This window comes from Eleutherodactylus coqui, chromosome 5 (assembly GCF_035609145.1).
Source record: "Eleutherodactylus coqui strain aEleCoq1 chromosome 5, aEleCoq1.hap1, whole genome shotgun sequence".
Lineage (NCBI taxonomy): Eukaryota > Metazoa > Chordata > Amphibia > Anura > Eleutherodactylidae > Eleutherodactylus > Eleutherodactylus coqui.
Genome location: NC_089841.1, coordinates 183274684 through 183292505, shown reverse-complemented (window position 1 = coordinate 183292505; position 17822 = coordinate 183274684). Strand labels below are relative to the sequence as shown.

General features: G+C 45.9%; 1 protein-coding gene across 1 annotated transcript in view; it reads right to left on the bottom strand.

Annotated features, from left to right (window-relative positions):
* Positions 1 to 17822, bottom strand: part of SEZ6L (seizure related 6 homolog like) — a 387992-nt gene that overhangs the window by 43936 nt on the left and 326234 nt on the right. Inside the window, exon 8 of the mRNA XM_066604979.1 lies at positions 1486 to 1680. Coding sequence (XP_066461076.1) covers positions 1486 to 1680 — 195 coding nt within the window. The remainder of the gene's footprint in view (positions 1 to 1485; positions 1681 to 17822) is intronic.

Sequence of the window (17822 nt, the reverse complement as noted above, 5' to 3'; positions counted from 1 at the left end):
TTTTATTATCACCAGCAATTTATAGTATCAGGCCTCAGTCTCTTATGGAGGTTACAGGCAAATTAGTTAATTATCAAGTTGATGTCTACCATCTTAATTAAGGAGTATTCTCTCAGAAAGGTTTGCTGCTTTTATTTGTTTTTGCTTTGTACGTAGAAATGGAAAATCTCATTTTATGCTGTTTTATGGAGTGTGAAAACCACTTTTCGTCTTGTGTCTTCGTGACAACACTTCCTGACACTTGATGTAGCAGCTCAGTTGCTCACATCTGCAGACTCCTCTGCTATTTCTCTCATTGGCTACATTTGTCTCCTTTGCATTAGGCCAGTTTCATACAAGCAGATTACAAGCACATTTATGCTATGTCCCATGATGCTTTGTGTTCGGGTCAGCAGACCTACAGTTGGATGATGTACTCGTCTGTATTACGAACTCATAATACACTACTAATACACTCCTATGAAACTGTCCCGAATCAGGATCTGTTCTGTTTGTTAATAAGAATGATCTAATAGTAGAGGGGAGTAGAGGTGCAACAAAACACTTATGGCATAAAAAGGAAAAATCTATAACAAGGCCCCATAATTGGTGTTTTACTATGCTGTAAAGTGGCCTTTTGGCCATGCAAGGCCAAATGCACATGACCTTGTCGGATTCCGCATGTGGGATCCTGCAGTGGAATCTGACCCTGTGCCTAGCCGGTGACCCCTGCATACCTGTCCGCTGTCTTCTTATCTGAGCTGCGAATGTGTCGGCCGGCGCACCGGCTCACATGCGCACCATTGCTAGGCGATGGTTCGGATTCTGCGGCCCATCCGCAGTGTAAGCTGCGGATCGGCTGCAGATCGGATGCCTTTCTTCGACCTCAATGGAAGCCATCCACGTAGAATCCGTGCTGAAATAGAACATACTGCTATTTTCCCTCCGTGAGCCAAATACCGCAATTGATTTCCGCTCATGGACTTGGAAAAGCGATTTTCAATAGCATGTTTATGGGCAGTATTTGCTGCCCGGATGCCCGCTCCGGATTCCGCAAGCAAATACGCCGGTGTGCATTAGGCCTGTGGCACCAGAGCCCCAGTGTCTTTCTCTTTCTCCATCCCCAATAGCTATAGGTAACTATGGTCTTGGAAGAATCCATGCTGCCTATGATGCGTTCTGCTTTGGATGGAGCCTACTCAGCTGTGTCTCCTTTAAGGCTGACCTTGAAGCCAAGTCTCCGCATTCATTAATAGAGCAGTTCTGAAGAATTATATTTTGCAATTTCTTTATATGCCAGTCCCGAACATATAATTCTATACTTTATGTGACAGCATAAGTATTTATGCCATTTGAATTCATATGCATTGTACTGTATACTGGCATATATGCTGGATTTATGTTTTTGCATAGCCACAGAACACATTGGGATTAAACAACAATAGCATAATATTGGATCATATTGTAGAAGAAGACATTATATGTAATTTGGGATAACTAGCTTACCTCTGCAGAGAGGCTCTGTGTCGTTCCAATAAGGGTCCTTCATATTAATACACTCTATGATAGCAGGTCCTTGTTCCAGAGAGTGCCCAGGGTCACAAGAAAACTCCACCACGGTTCCCATACTGTATGTAGGGTCTGTTGTTGTGAAGTTACCGTTTTGTATGTATGGTTCATAGCAGTGTCCTCTTTCAAAGGCTTAACAAGTTGATGAAAAACAAAGAGTTGTACAATTAATTGTGATGGAAAGGAAGTGACAATGGCTTTCTTGTCATAGCTTGGCTGTCGGAGAACTAAAACTAAATGCACTTTATCCTCCATTGTACAAATATTAATATTAAGAATTATTTTCATCTAGCTTTACACATCCTTTAAATGGTGATAACATCGCAGCCTGATCTTTCCATCTCTCAGCAAGATGTCCTTAATCTCTTCTTAAGAAGGTCCAGGCACTGGCAATAACTTGCTCAGATTATTCTTAGTAACAAGGATGTTCATCAGTTTTTTAATACTTCACATGAACAGCAGGAGTTTGCAAGATTAACGTAGATTGTTCTAAGAGTGGAAGAAATTCATTGTCATTTATTACAATTCTATGTAAAATTGCCCTGTGTCAGCATGTGTTAATGCCTCCATTATTCTTGGGATAATTCATTACATTATAATGAAATGCAGCACACCAAGCAATATTAAATCTAAAGTAGTAGTAAAGGGTTATGATTAATGCATGACATTGGCTCGGCAATACAATAATACAGGTACTTGTCAATTACTGTCATCAGTGTGCAATACAAGTTACATTTTCTTATAACTACACATTTACGAGGGTCATCACCGAAGTTCTTTGCTTGCCTAAGTTGACGTACTCATGAAATTTTGTTCGGATTTTTTTAACCCGCTGTTGAAGGAATAAAGAGCATCTTGCTGAAAGTTAATCTTTTACTCATTTTCACAGATAATTAAAGATTGTAATGCCGGACCAAAGGACATCCATACTGGCATGGTGGCAACACTTGGGGACTATGCCCCTTTATATGTGGCAATGAAAAGCTGGGTGGCAGAATTCAAGATGGGGAGAACCAGCATTGGAGATGACCGCTGCCCTTTATGATCTGTTGATTCGGCTAACCCAGAAAATGTGAAGGAAATTCATGAAATTGTCACGAATGATTTACTATGAGGCAGATTGCTGAGGCTGTGAGTTTACCTAAGAGAACCATTGATTGCGTTCTTACTGACATTCTGGGAATGAAGAAAGTTTCAGCTAGATGGGTTCCGAAACTTTTGACTGTTGACCAGAAGATGGTATGGTGCAATACATCAAGGGAGAATCTCAAGATGCTCAGATGTTACAATCTGGAGCGGCCTTAGAGCCTCAGGTTGTAACCCGAGTTGACAAATAGTGTGGTCAAGAGAAGCCAGGGGTCGTAAATGGATAGATATCTGTTGCAGTACAAAGGAGCAGACAGGTAGAGTAGTCAGAATGTAGCCAGAGGTCGGTAACGGGTATCAGCAATCATATAGAGAGAAGTGGTTATAGCAGAGCTTGACTAAAGGCAGAGAGCACAATAATCACACAAAGGAAGGAGGGACAAGGCCAGATTTATATAGGGAGACTAATTTGAGAAAACACAGAATGGAGCCAGTCAGGGAAATACAGGGCAGAGCCAGTCCGGGAAATACAAGGGCATGGAACTAGGAGCAAGGACAAGATTTAGCATGGGAGCTGTCTAGGGAGCTGAATAGCTCAGCAGATAGAGCTACCACCTGGAGTACAGGAGCCCCTGGGTTTGAGTCCTGACATCAGAGCTAATCCAGATGCGTTCTTGGGATGGTTCATAACCGTCGAGGAGATCTGAGTCCACCACTTACAGATGGAGTCCAAACTTAGCTCCATGTAATGGAAATACCCCACATCCCCTCCACCAAAAGAAGGCCAAGTCAATGCCCTCAGGTGTAAAGGTCATGGCAACATTTTTTTGCGACTCTGGGGAAAACTGTGACAGGGGCATTCTATGCCAATCTGCTGGGACAGTCATGTGAGGAGATCAAGCAGAAGCAATGCCAAGAAATGTCAGATGGCATCCTCTTCCACCAGGACAGCGTTCCGAGCCACAAAACTGTTTTTGCAGTGGCTGGCATTCATGAGTGCGGTTATGAAATCATGCTGCACCCACCCTCTCCTGATTTAGCACCCTCAGACTTTCATCTCTTCCCAAATCTAAAAAAAAAAAGCTGGAATGGATGCATATTAGAGATGAGCGAACGTACTCGTAATGAGTACTTACGCACCCGAGTACCGCCATTTTCGAGTACTTCAGTACTCGGGCGTAAAGTCAGACAGCTTTCAAAAATAGCTTTAGTAGTTTTAAAGTGTTAATGGCTTATTTTTGTCAATTGACAAAATGCAAAGTGAATGAACAAAAGATGAATCTAAATCAAATCAATATTTGGTGTGATTGCCTTCTGTCTTTAAAACAGCGTCAATTCTTTTAGGTGCATTTGCACAGTCAGGGATTTTGTCGGATTATAGTCAGGTGTATGATTAATCAATTATATCAAACAGGCAATAATGATCAGCATTTTTATGTGTAGGTTGAAACAGCCATTAACTGAAATATTAACAGCTGTGTAGGAGGCTTAAAACTGGGTGAGGAATAGCCAAAGTCTGTTACAAAGGTGAGGTTGTGGAAGACAGTTTGTTGTCACAGGTCATACGCAATTGCAAAACTGAATACAACAAGACACAAGCTGGTTATACTGCATCTGCAAGGTCTCTCCTAGACCAAGATTCCAAAGCAAATTTGGGTTTCAAGATGTGCTGTTCAAGCTCTTTTGAAGAAGCACAAAGAAACTGATAGCATTGAGGACCTCAGACACAGTAGTCAGCCAAGGAAACTTAGTGCAGCAGATGAAAGAGACATCATGCTTACTTTCCTTTGAAATCAGAAGTCCAGCAGTGCCATCAGCTCAGAAAAGGCAGAAAGCAGTGGGACCTAGATATATTCATCTAGTGTTCGGTGAAGTCTGGCCAGAAGTGATCTTCATGGAAGAATGACGGCCAAATACCATAACCTTCAAATGAGACACAAGGCCATTTGACTCAACTATGTGCAAAAACATAGCTCTGGACTGATGAATCAAAATGTCAAATATTTGGCTGCAACAGAAGGCAGTTTGTTCGGCGAAGGGCTGGAGAGTCGTGTAATAATGAGTGTCTGCAGGCAGCAGTGAAGCATGCTGGAGGTTCCTTGTAAGTTTGGGGCTGCATTTCAGCAAATGGAATTGGGAATTTGGTCAGGAATTACTGGTGTCCTCATACAGGTAGATATTTATTCATCATACTATCAGGTCGGTGTCTGATTGGCTTTCAAATTTATTCTGCAGCAGGAAAAGGACTTCAAACATACAGCCAATGTCATTAAACACTATCTTCAGCTTAAAGAAGAATAAGGAGTCCTGTTTGGAACAACCTCCCTGTCGAGTTCCTTCAAGAACTGTGTGCAAGTGTATCTATAAGAATTGATGCTGTTTCGAAGGCAAATTGTGGGGACACCAAATATGGATTTGATTTGGATTTCTCTAAAGTTCATTCACTTTGCATTTTGTTATTTGACAAAAATGAACTATTAACACTTCTATTTTTAAAGTGTTCTTTGCAGAATTTTCCACTCCTGCCTAAAACTTTTGCACAGTACTGTATATTGTACTACACACTCTCCATCTCCCCCTGTTGTGAGAGATCATTCTCTTGGCAGCATATTCCATCTACTCTCTTCCGCTGTAGCAGTATTGTCTCCTCAGTTCTCCCTTTCTCCTTGCTGCTGCTGAGATGGTTCCTCTCAGTTACTGCAGTCTGCTGTGTGACATCTGAGAGAGGATGCCGAGCGAACAACCTGTGTTCTGGATAGCAGGAAGAAGGCTTCTACTGAACCCAACTACAGTGGGGACTATTCGTAGTCAGTATCCAAAAGTTACCCGTAGAATTCTGTATACTCACAAATGAATGGGACTAAGTAAAGAAAAGTAAATAAATAGATTTATTACATTGCGGCATATCTGCTCATAGTTTTCAGCTGTTGGCCTCAACTTGTCTAAAGGTAAACTTGTGATTTAAATATGCTATAGTTTAGTGAAAAGCTAGATAACTTTTAGAGATGAGCGAACGTACTCTTCCGAGCTTGATGCTCGGGCGAATATTAGCGTGTTCGGGATGCTCGTTACTCGTAACGAGCACCACGCGATGTTCGGGTTACTTTCACTTTCATCACTGAGACGTTAGCGCGGTTTTCTGGCCAATTGAAAGACAGGGAAGGCATTACAACTTCCCCCTGTGATGTTCCAGCCCTATACCACCCCCCTGCTGTGAGTGGCTGGGGAGATCAGATGTCACCCGAGTATAAAAGTCGGCCCCTCCCGCGGCTCGCCTCAGATGCCTTGTGAGATAGCTGAGGGACAGTGCTATAGTGTTGGAGCTGCTGTAGGGAGAGCGTTAGGAGTTAGTGTAGGCTTCAAGAACCCCAACGGTCCTTCTTAGGGCCACATCTAACAGTGTGCAGTAGTGTGGAGGCTGCTGTTAGCAGTGTTGCACATTTTTTTTTTTTTCCAAATCGTCCGTGCAGAGCATTGCGCTCTGCAGTAATACTACAGGGACAGAAGTGGTGGTTAGGCAGGGAGAGTGTTAGGAGTTAGTGTAGGCTTCAAGAACCCCAACGGTCCTTCTTAGGGCCACATCTAACAGTGTGCAGTACTGTGGAGGCTGCTGTTAGCAGTGTTGCACATTTTTTTTTTCCAAATCGGCCGTGCAGAGCATTGCGCCCTGCAGTAATACTCCAGGGACAGAATTGTGTAGGCAGGGCCAGAAGACATATTTTATTGATTGAATATACGCAGTGGGCCTTTCCTTTAAAAAAAAAGGGCAAAAATTCTATTTGGCCTGCAGGCTTGCGCCAATTTATTTCCTGGCTAGGAAATCACCGCTCTGCTGCAGTTAATAACACTGCAGTTCTGTGACACACAGCAGGGCCACACAACACATTTATTAATTGATTGAATATAGTCAGTGGGCCTTTCCTTTTAAAAAAAAGGGCCAAAAAATTCTATTTGGCCTGCCTCTGACAGTCCTCAGCATTCTGGGTACGTGTGTGCTGGGTGGAGAAGGTAAAAAAAATCATACGCAGCCAGCTAAGTTTAACAGCAGGCTTGCGCCAATTTATTTCCTGGCTGGGAAATCACCGCTCTGCTGCAGTTAATAGCACTGCAGTTCTGTGACACACAGCAGGGCCACAACACATTATTGATTGAATATAGTCAGTGGGCCTTTCCTTTTAAAAAAAAGGGCCAAAAAATTCTATTTGGCCTGCCTCTGACAGTCCTCAGCATTCTGGGTACGTGTGTGCTGGGTGGAGAACTTAAACAAAAATCATACGCAGCCAGCTAAGTTTAACAGCAGGCTTGCGCCAATTTATTTCCTGGCTGGGAAATCACCGCTCTGCTGCAGTTAATAGCACTGCAGTTCTGTGACACACAGCAGGGCCACAACACATTATTGATTGAATATAGTCAGTGGGCCTTTCCTTTTAAAAAAAAGGGCCAAAAAATTCTATTTGGCCTGCCTCTGACAGTCCTCAGCATTCTGGGTACGTGTGTGCTGGGTGGAGAACTTAAACAAAAATCATACGCAGCCAGCTAAGTTTAACAGCAGGCTTGCGCCAATTTATTTCCTGGCTGGGAAATCACCGCTCTGCTGCAGTTAATAGCACTGCAGTTCTGTGACACACAGCAGGGCCACAACACATTATTGATTGAATATAGTCAGTGGGCCTTTCCTTTTAAAAAAAAGGGCCAAAAAATTCTATTTGGCCTGCTTCTGACAGTCCTCAGCGTTCTGGGTACGTGTGTGCTGGTTGGAGAAGGTAAAAAAAATCATACGCAGCCAGCTAAGTTTAACAGCAGGCTTGCGCCAATTTATTTCCTGGCTGGGAAATCACCGCTCTGCTGCAGTTAATAACAGTGCAAGACTGCAGTTCTGTGACACACTGCAGGGCCACAACACATTTATTATTGATTGAATATACGCAGTGGGCCTTTCCTTTAAAAAAAAAGGGAGAAAATTCTATTTGGCCAGCAGGCTTGCGCCAATTTATTTCCTGGCTGGGAAATCACCGCTCTGCTGCAGTTAATAACAGTGCAAGACTGCAGTTCTGTGACACACTGCAGGGCCACAACACATTTATTATTGATTGAATATAGGCAGTGGGCCTTTCCTTTAAAAAAAAAGGGAAACAATTCTATTTGGCCTGCAGGCTTGCGCCAATTTATTTCCTGGCTGGGAAATCACCGCTCTGCTGCAGTTGATAACAGTGCAAGACTGCAGTTCTGTGACACACTGCAGGGCCACAACACATTTATTATTGATTGAATATAGGCAGTGGGCCTTTCCTTTAAAAAAAAGGGAAAAAATTCTATTTGGCCTGCCTCTGACAGTCCTCAGCGTTCTGGGTACGTGTGTGCTGGGTGGAGAACGTAAAAAAAATCATACGCAGCCAGCTAAGTTTAACAGCAGGCTTGCGCCAATTTATTTCCTGGCTGGGAAATCAAATCACTGGTAATACAGCATGCTGAGGGGTAGGGGTAGGCCTAGAGGACGTGGACGCGGCCGAGGAGGCGGAGGCCCAAGTGAGGGTGTGGGCACAGGCCGAACTCCTGATCCAGGTGTATCGCAGCTGACTGCTGCGCGATTAGGAGAGAGGCACGTTTCTGGCATCCCCACATTCATCGCACAATTAATGGGTCCACGCGGGAGACCTTTATTAGAAAATGAGCAGTGTGAGCAGGTCCTGTCGTGGATGGCAGAAAGTGCTACGATCAACCTATCGTCCACCCACAGTTCTGCGCCGTCCACTGCTGCAAATCCGAATCCTCTGTCTGCTGCTCCTCCTTCCTCCCAGCCTCCTCATTCCACTACAATGACACATGCTCAGGAGCGGGAAGACTCCCAGGAACTGTTCTCGGGCCCCTGCTCAGATTGGGCAGCAGTGGTTCCTCTCCCACCAGAGGAGTTTATCGTCACTGATGCCCAACCATTGGAAAGTTCCCGGGGTCCGGGGGATGAGGCTGGGGACTTCCGGCAACTGTCTCAAGACCTTTCAGTGGGTGAGGAGACCGATGACGATGAGACACAGTTGTCTATCGGTGAGGTAGTAGTAAGGGCAGTAAGTCCGAGGGAGGAGCGCACAGAGGATTCTGAGGAAGAGCAGCAGGACGATGAGGTGACTGACCCCACCTGGTTTGCAACGCCTACTCAGGACAGGTCTTCAGAGGGGGAGGCAAGGGCAGCAGCAGGGCAGGTTGCAAGAGGCAGTGCGGTGGCCAGGGGTAAAGGCAGGGCCAGACCGAATAATCCACCAACTGTTTCCCAAAGCGCACCCTCGCGCTATGCCACCCTGCAGAGGCCAAGGTGCTCTAAGGTCTGGCAGTTTTTCACAGAGACGCCTGACGACCGACGAACAGTGGTGTGCAACCTTTGTCGCTCCAAGATCAGCCGGGGAGCCACCACCAACAGCCTCACCACCACCAGCATGCGCAGACATATGATGGCCAAGCACCCCACAAGGTGGGACGAAGGCCGTTCACCGCCTCCGGTTTGCACCGCTGCCTCTCCCCCTGTGCCCCAACCTGCCACTGAGATCCAACCCCGCTCTGAGGACACAGGCACTACCGTCTCCTGGCCTGCACCCACACCCTCACCTCCGCTGTCCTCGGCCCAATCCACCAATGTCTCGCACCGCACCGTCCAGCCGTTGCTAGCGCAAGTGTTTGAGCGCAAGCGCAAGTACGCCGCCACGCACCCGCACGCTCAAGCGTTAACCGTCCACATAGCCAAATTTATCAGCCTTGAGATGCTGCCGTATAGGGTTGTGGAAACGGAGTCCTTCAAAAGTATGATGGCGGCGGCGGCCCCGCGCTACTCAGTTCCCAGTCGCCACTACTTTTCCCGATGTGCCGTCCCAGCCCTGCACGACCACGTCTCCCGCAACATTGTACGCGCCCTCACCAACGCGGTTACTGTCAAGGTCCACTTAACAACGGACACGTGGACAAGCACAGGCGGGCAGGGCCACTACATCTCCCTGACGGCACATTGGGTGAATTTAGTGGAGGCTGGGACAGAGTCAGAGCCTGGGACCGCTCACGTCCTACCCACCCCCAGAATTGCGGGCCCCAGCTCGGTGGTGGTATCTGCGGCGGTGTATGCTTCCTCCACTAAAGCACCCTCCTCCTCCTCCTCCAACGCAACCTCTGTCTCGCAATCAAGATGTGTCAGCAGCAGCAGCACGTCGCCAGCAGTCGGTGTCGCGCGGCGTGGCAGCACAGCGGTGGCCAAGCGTCAGCAGGCCGTGCTGAAACTACTCAGCTTAGGAGATAAGAGGCACACGGCCCACGAACTGCTGCAGGGTCTGACAGAGCAGACCGACCGCTGGCTTGCGCCGCTGAGCCTCCAACCGGGCATGGTCGTGTGTGACAACGGGCGTAACCTGGTGGCGGCTCTGCAGCTCGGCAGCCTCACGCACGTGCCATGCCTGGCCCACGTCTTTAATTTGGTGGTTCAGCGCTTTCTGAAAAGCTACCCACGCTTGTCAGACCTGCTCGGAAAGGTGCGCCGGCTCTGCGCACATTTCCGCAAGTCCCACACGGACGCTGCCACCCTGCGCACCCTGCAACATCGGTTTAATCTGCCAGTGCACCGACTGCTGTGCGACGTGCCCACACGGTGGAACTCTACGCTCCACATGTTGGCCAGGCTCTATGAGCAGCGTAGAGCTATAGTGGAATACCAACTCCAACATGGGCGGCGCAGTGGGAGTCAGCCTCCTCAATTATTTTCAGAAGAGTGGGCCTGGTTGGCAGACATCTGCCAAGTCCTTCGAAACTTTGAGGAGTCTACCCAGGTGGTGAGTGGCGATGCTGCAATCATTAGCGTCACCATTCCTCTGCTATGCATCTTGAGAAGTTCCCTGCAAAGCATAAAGGCAGATGCTTTGCGCTCGGAAACGGAGGCGGGGGAAGACAGTATGTCGCTGGATAGTCAGAGCACCCTCCTGTCTATATCTCAGCGCGTTCAGGAGGAGGAGGAGGAGCATGAGGAGGATGAGGAGGAGGGGGAAGAGACAGCTTGGCCCACTGCTGACGGTACCCATGCTGCTTGCCTGTCATCCTTTCAGCGTGTATGGCCTGAGGAGGAGGAGGAGGAGGAGGAGGATCCTGAAAGTGATCTTCCTAGTGAAGACAGCCATGTGTTGCGTACAGGTACCCTGGCACACATGGCTGACTTCATGTTAGGATGCCTTTCTCGTGACCCTCGCGTTACACGCATTCTGGCCACTACGGATTACTGGGTGTACACACTGCTCGACCCACGGTATAAGGAGAACCTTTCCACTCTCATTCCCGAAGAGGAAAGGGGTTCGAGAGTGTTGCTATACCACAGGACCCTGGCGGACAAGCTGATGGTAAAATTCCCATCCAACAGCGCTAGTGGCAGAAGGCGCAGTTGCAAGGGCCAGGTAGCAGGGGAGGTGCGGAGATCGAGCAGCATGTACAGCACAGGCAGTGCAACAGTCTTTAAGGCCCTGGACAGCTTTATGGCTCCCCAGCAAGACTGTGTCACCACTCCCCAGTCAAGGCTGAGTCGGCGGGAGCACTGTAAAAGGATGGTGAGGGAGTATGTAGCCGATCGCACGACCGTCCTCCGTGACACCTCTGCCCCCTACAACTACTGGGTGTCGAAGCTGGACACGTGGCCTGAACTCGCGCTGTATGCCCTGGAGGTGCTTGCTTGTCCTGCGGCTAGCGTCTTGTCAGAGAGTGTGTTTAGTGCGGCTGGGGGAATCATCACAGATAAGCGTACCCGCCTGTCAACCGACAGTGCCGACAGGCTTACACTCATCAAGATGAACAAAGCCTGGATTTCCCCAGACTTCTCTTCTCCACCAGCGGACAGCCGCGATACCTAAGCAATACGTAGGCTGCACCCGCGGATGGAAGCATCGTTCTCTCTCACCATCCAAAACGGGGACATTTCTGCTTCATCAATCTGTGTATAATATTCCTCCTCCTCCTCCTGCTCCTCCTCCTGAAACCTCACGTAATTACGCCGAACGGGCAATTTTTCTTAGGGCCACAAGGCTCACTCATATAATTTTTCTAAACAATTTTTATACGTTTCAATGCTCTTAAAAGCGTTGAAACTTTAACTTGAACCAATTTTTCGTTAAACTGGGCTGCCTCCAGGCCTAGTTACCACTTAAGCCACATTAACCAAAGCGATTAATGGGTTTCACCTGCCATCTTGGTTGGGCATGGCCAATTTTTTCTGAGGTACATTACTACTGTTGGTACACCAATTTTTTTGGGCCCTCACCTACAGTGTAATCATAGTCATTTCTATGTTCTTCGCCTGCACTCATGGTACAGAAAGGTGTGTGGGGTTGGCCTACACTTTAGCTACATAAATGTAACTGGGGCCTTGTCTATACTGCAGCTACTGAAATGTGAAAGAGACTGTTATCTCCCTAAACTGCTGCAATGGGAATGTTACTGGGGCCTGTCTTGAGTGCTACTATTACTGAAATGGAACTAAGACTGCGCTCCCCCTATACTGCTGCTAGTGATATGTTAGTGGGGCCTGTCCTAATGCTACCGCTGAAATGTTAATATTTCTGGGCTCTGCCTATACCGCTGCTAATGGTATGTCACTGGGGTGTGGAAACAGAGGCTTCACAAAGACATGATGGCGGCGAGGCCATTTCCCACCAACGCTGTTACTGTTAAGGTGCATATAACCACGGACACGTGTAGAGGACACATAGTGCCTCCAAAACATCCCCCTCCTCCTCCAACAATGAAAACATTCTTGGCAAATACCTTTGCATTGGTCCGTCTGGTGGCAGTCCAAGAATTTCACCTTCAACGACACAACAAGAGAGCACCACCACCATCCCCCCGCCACGGCCCACTTAATCCTGGCCACATTCCAAAAACCAACTACATAAAACCGCGCTACCACGTCCGCAGTCACCACCACATTACCACCAACGAGGTTACTGTTAAGGTACATATTACCAGTCTGACTGGGGCATGCAGTGTGGGCCGAAGCCCACCTGTATTGTATCTGACGTTAGCTCTGCTGAGTAGGGCACTGCAATGGGATATATTTATGTACCGCCAGTGGGTTCCAGGGAGCCACCCATGCTGTGGGTGCACACGTAATTCCCATTGCGGAGTTGGACCTTGCTGTGACTATTTATAAAAAAACGCGGTCTGACTGGGGCATGCAGACACCTTGACAGAATGAATAGTGTGTGGCACATAGGTTCCCCATTGCTATGCCCACGTGTGCAACTCCAGATGGAGGTGGCACAGGATTGGATTTCTCATTGCTTCTGTACAGCATTGTGGGCTATCGCCCCGCCCCTTTTAAAGAGGGTCGCTGCCTAGCCATGCCAACCCTCTGCAGTGTGTGCCTGCTTTTCCTCTGGCAGACGTACTTATAAATAGACATGAGGGTGGCGTGGCATGAGGGCAGCTGAAGGCTGGGCAGGGACAATTTGGTGTACGCTGTGGACACTGTCGTGCGCGCGCGGGGGGGGGGGGGGGTTGGACAGCATGTAACCCAGGAGAAGTGGCAGCCAAGTGTCATGCAGGCAGTGATTGTGCTTTGTTGGAGGTAGTGTGGTGCTTAGCTAAGGTATGCCATGCTAATGAGGGCTTTTCAGAAGTAAAAGTTGTTGGGAGGGGGGGGGGCCCACTCTTGCCGCTATTGTGGCTTAATAGTGGGACCTGTGAACTTGAGATGCAGCCCAACATGTAGCCCCTCGCCTGCCCTATCCGTTGCTGTGTCGTTCCCATCACTTTCTTGAATTGCCCAGATTTTCACACAGGAAAACCTTAGCGAGCATCGGCGAAATACAAAAATGCTCGGGTCGCCCATTGACTTCAATGGGGTTCGTTATTCGAAACGAACCCTCGAGCATCGCGATAATTTCGTCCCGAGTAACGAGCACCCGAGCATTTTGGTGCTCGCTCATCTCTAATAACTTTATAATATACTTTATTTTTCAATTTCTCATTGTTTTTAGGATCTTGCTTGTTGTCTCAGTGGATGAAAACATTCTTTTCAGGTTGAGTTCACACTATCAGTTTTTTAGCAGATTGTGTTTAAAAAAAACAAAAAACAAAAAAGAGGACTGTACAAAATGGAAGTGAAACACATGAAAACGGATTCCTTTCCATTCTTTTAGTATCCCATTGACTACAATGTAAAAAAAAGTGCCTGTTTTTGTTCTGTTTTGTGAACTGGGAAGTAAGTGCAGCAGTCTGAGCTTTTGATCCATTTTGAAAAATGGAATGGAGATAGAAAAAGTTTTCACTTTGATTGGATTTCTATCTGCAGGAAAGCAAACATTTTCTTTCCATTTTGCAGCTCCCGCAACAGAGCAGCTAGATGGGAACAAAAACACTTGTATGAAATGGCTTACATGCACTCCGGCTGATACAATTACCAGGCATTGTACACTGATACGTTGTAGCAGATTAACAGATTTTGTCATTTGGCCGAATGCACACAGCCGGGTCGGATTGCGACTGCGAGATCTCGCAGCAGAATCAGATCCTATGCCTCGGCATTGACCCCCGCATACCTATCTTGTAGTCTTCTCTCTGCTCTGTGGATGTGCCGGCTAGCACACCGCCGCACATGCCAGTGCAGAGAGCTGTGTCGGCGATGATGCGGATCTGCACTGACTGCAATGGAAGCGGTCTGTGCATGGCTCACTCTAGAATAGGACATCGCCATTGATTTCCGCTCATGGGCATGGAAAAGCGTTTTGCTTAGCATGTCCTATGGGCAGTTTTTGCTGCGGGATATGGAGGCGAACGCTCGCTCTGGATCCATAGTTCAAATACGCCCATGTGCATTGCGACTTTAACTCATAGAGCATTGCCTAGACTGGATACAATTGTATCTACTTCTCAGCTAAGAGCACAAACAGCAAACAGGGATCTTGAAAATTGTGAGGAATTAAAACACGTATATGAAACACATATATATTGAAAAGTTTCAGAACTTTCTATTATTCAATATCTGAACTTATGTGCATACAACCAGAAAACCGCTTTCAGTTTCAAGGGAACATTTGCAACTTGCCATACTATCAGAACAATCCAATCCAAACGGTAACTTGGTACTTTTCCTATGAGTGAGAGCTTTACAATGCAGTGATAGGAAATGACAGCATTTCTGCATTTGCCTGTGATTTTTGCAATGCTTTGCTGCAATGGTACTTTAACCGGGATGATTCATATTAAGATATACTTGCACTAATGGTTTTTATGTCAATGTTTTTTGCCTCCTCATTTTTCTTAATAGCCTTTAAACGGCAGTGTGACTAGAGTAAGTAAATGACTAGAAATCATAAATTCCCCAAAGATCTACTGAATTGCTACAGCCTATATGTAAAGTTATAAATGGGGATTTCTATTTATATACAAGTGGAGAAATGGATATAGTTGATGAAGTGGTTCTTGTCTACCATTAAGTTCCTTTTTCCACGAAGCTTAACGTTTATTCTTTTCGATATAATGAAGTCTTGCGATCCAAGGCAGTAAATCTGATGTACTTGGAATAGAAAATCGATTATTTTGAAGTGGTAATGTGGGCCATCAGTTTAATAATGACTGTTACTTCTTTATCACACTCCTCTAAATACTGGAGCCATTTTTTCTTTGAGACTCCTAACTAGTTTTGGCGAATTCAAATAATCTCAAACATCTTTTCTTTCTGTGTAATATCCATTTTGTCAAATAATTTGAGTAAATTGTACCCGACATGCCATTGTTAGCGTAGAAGCGTATTTGGTTTCAGCAAATGCATATTTTTGTTGTACAATAAAAAGTTCTACAGTTTTCCACTAAACTTTTTGTAGTTGTTTAATGGTTCTCAAGATCTCTGCTTGCATTCAAGGTTATTCTTCACTATTTACTTTAAGAAGCCCAAAATCTGTTCTGTCCATGTGATGTTCACAAAAGCAATTAGTTATAGGTACAGTAGAGATGAGCGAGTATACTCGCTAAGGCACATTACTCGAGCGAGTAGTGCCTTAGCCAAGTATCTCCCCGCTCGTCTCTAAAGATTCGGGGGCCGGGAAGCGGCGGGGGAGAGCGGGGAGGAACGGAGGGGAGATCTCTCTCTACCTCTCTCCCCCCCTGCTCACCGCCGCAATCACCTGTCACCCGCGCCGGCCCCCGAATCTTTAGAGACGAGCGGGGAGATACTCGGCTAAGGCACTACTAGCTCGAGTAATGTGCCTTAGTGAGTATACTCGCTCATCTCTAATGTACAGTGCTCTCTTTTAATGACACATGGCCAGGGCTGATTTTTAGCCTTTGGAATTGAGCAATGAAATGTCTCGTGCAATGACAAAAACCAAGGGTCCGAAAGTCATGAGAAATTGATATACAAAGTCTATAAGAAAATGGCATAATCTGTCAATATACAGTGACTAAGCTGGCAGATCTCTCTAATAGTTCTTTTGGATAAGACACACTTGAAGCATTTTCCATGAAGCATTTTCTGACGCCCTACAGAGTAAGAACTGATACGGACAACCCCTCATCTACCATTATATGCACTAATAGCCATTTCTTCAACAAACATTCTCTTACACAACTCTTGTCTGTCCTTCATGTGACCCAAATTATTTTATTGCGACCCCCCCCATCCCAATCCTAAAGAAGGGTTATGGCAGCTCACAATTTTGAACTTGTGTAATAACTTTGTTTTGTGACATCAATCATCATTACTCATCAGTAGATAGAGTGTTTGATAGATATATTCACCCTCCCAGTTTTTATAATACTTGCCTCTTGGTTTTATCACCATCCTTAAAAAAACTGAGATTTTTCTTTACTGTTCCATTTTTTTGGGAAATTCTTGACACTACATTGTGTAAAAGGGTGTTTGGTAAAACCAGACATCACAATGCAACCAATCATAACTCTTCTAATGCCTATTCACATGGGGTATTCCATTTACATTCGGCACATATGCTGCCAAAATCTTCCGACATGTTTGCAGAATGTAAACCCCCATCGTGTGTAATTAGTTATCATTTAGTTGCAAACATATTGTGTTTGAGCAACTTAAACCTCGCAGTACATGTTTCTTTAGGGAATGCCTCTGCACCGAAAAGCCTAGTTAGCTTTGCTTTTCAATACAGCGGAAAAACGGTATGCTGGCCCATAACACCCTAAATTATGCCACTTTGGCTATTTGATATACAGTTGGCTAATGGGAGCCTATGAATACTATAAATGAAAACCGCTATGTCAATGTAACCTAAGACTTGCACTCTTGCCTATCCACCGTCTCATACTATTGCTTCCCTGAATGTCCATCTTTCTTCATGAAGTAGCATGACCTACACATCACTTATTGGATGAAAGGTGCCTTTCGCATCTGGATTAATGTAGTCAATAAACTGGGCCCTGCCAGAAAGAGCACCTCATCAATTTTGCTATTTAGGTCGTACTTAGAAAACCGGAACAAAATGATTTCATTCAGGCTCTGGAAATCATAAAGATTGGAGTGATGATGAATTCATTTGAATCGGCGCTCCTGCGCTCAGCAGGTTAAGCATCGACATAACATCTGAAAGATTGTTTCAGAACTTGACAAGCCCTTCGAGAAAAGTAGGCGAAATAAAGATTATACTCTCTGACATAATTCACTCGTTGGGATGAAAAAAAGATTGCTGTATATTCTTTATATAATTGGTAAGCCGTAGAAACCCGAAATCAACAACTAAAAAACGCAATAAAAGTAACAAACAACACTGACAAATACACGGAGGACGCTGCAGCTCTTACTGACTTCATTATATATCTCTGTGTTTTGGGCTGACAGTAGAAAATGTTCCTCCATCTTTTCATTCGGCCTTGAATAGCGTTTCCTTCTTGGCATTAATATACATATTTTAAGGGAATAAACACGGGAAGCAAGGTGACTTCTCCGCTTCAGTTTCAGTGTTGTTAACGCTACTACCTTGCGGCACTCGGGTCTCTATAGAGTACATGTGTACAGCATCTCCCAAAAATATACTTATAGGTTAATTGGTGTTCTTCGATATAGGCTCTAGTGTGTATGCGTTTATTGCAGATAGAGAAATTATACTGTAGATATGTAAGTCCTACTGGGGTCATAGATCGATCCTGATGACAATCCATGTACAAGGCTTCTGAATACCCTGGTGTATTATAATAAGCAGGAAATGCCTAAATGA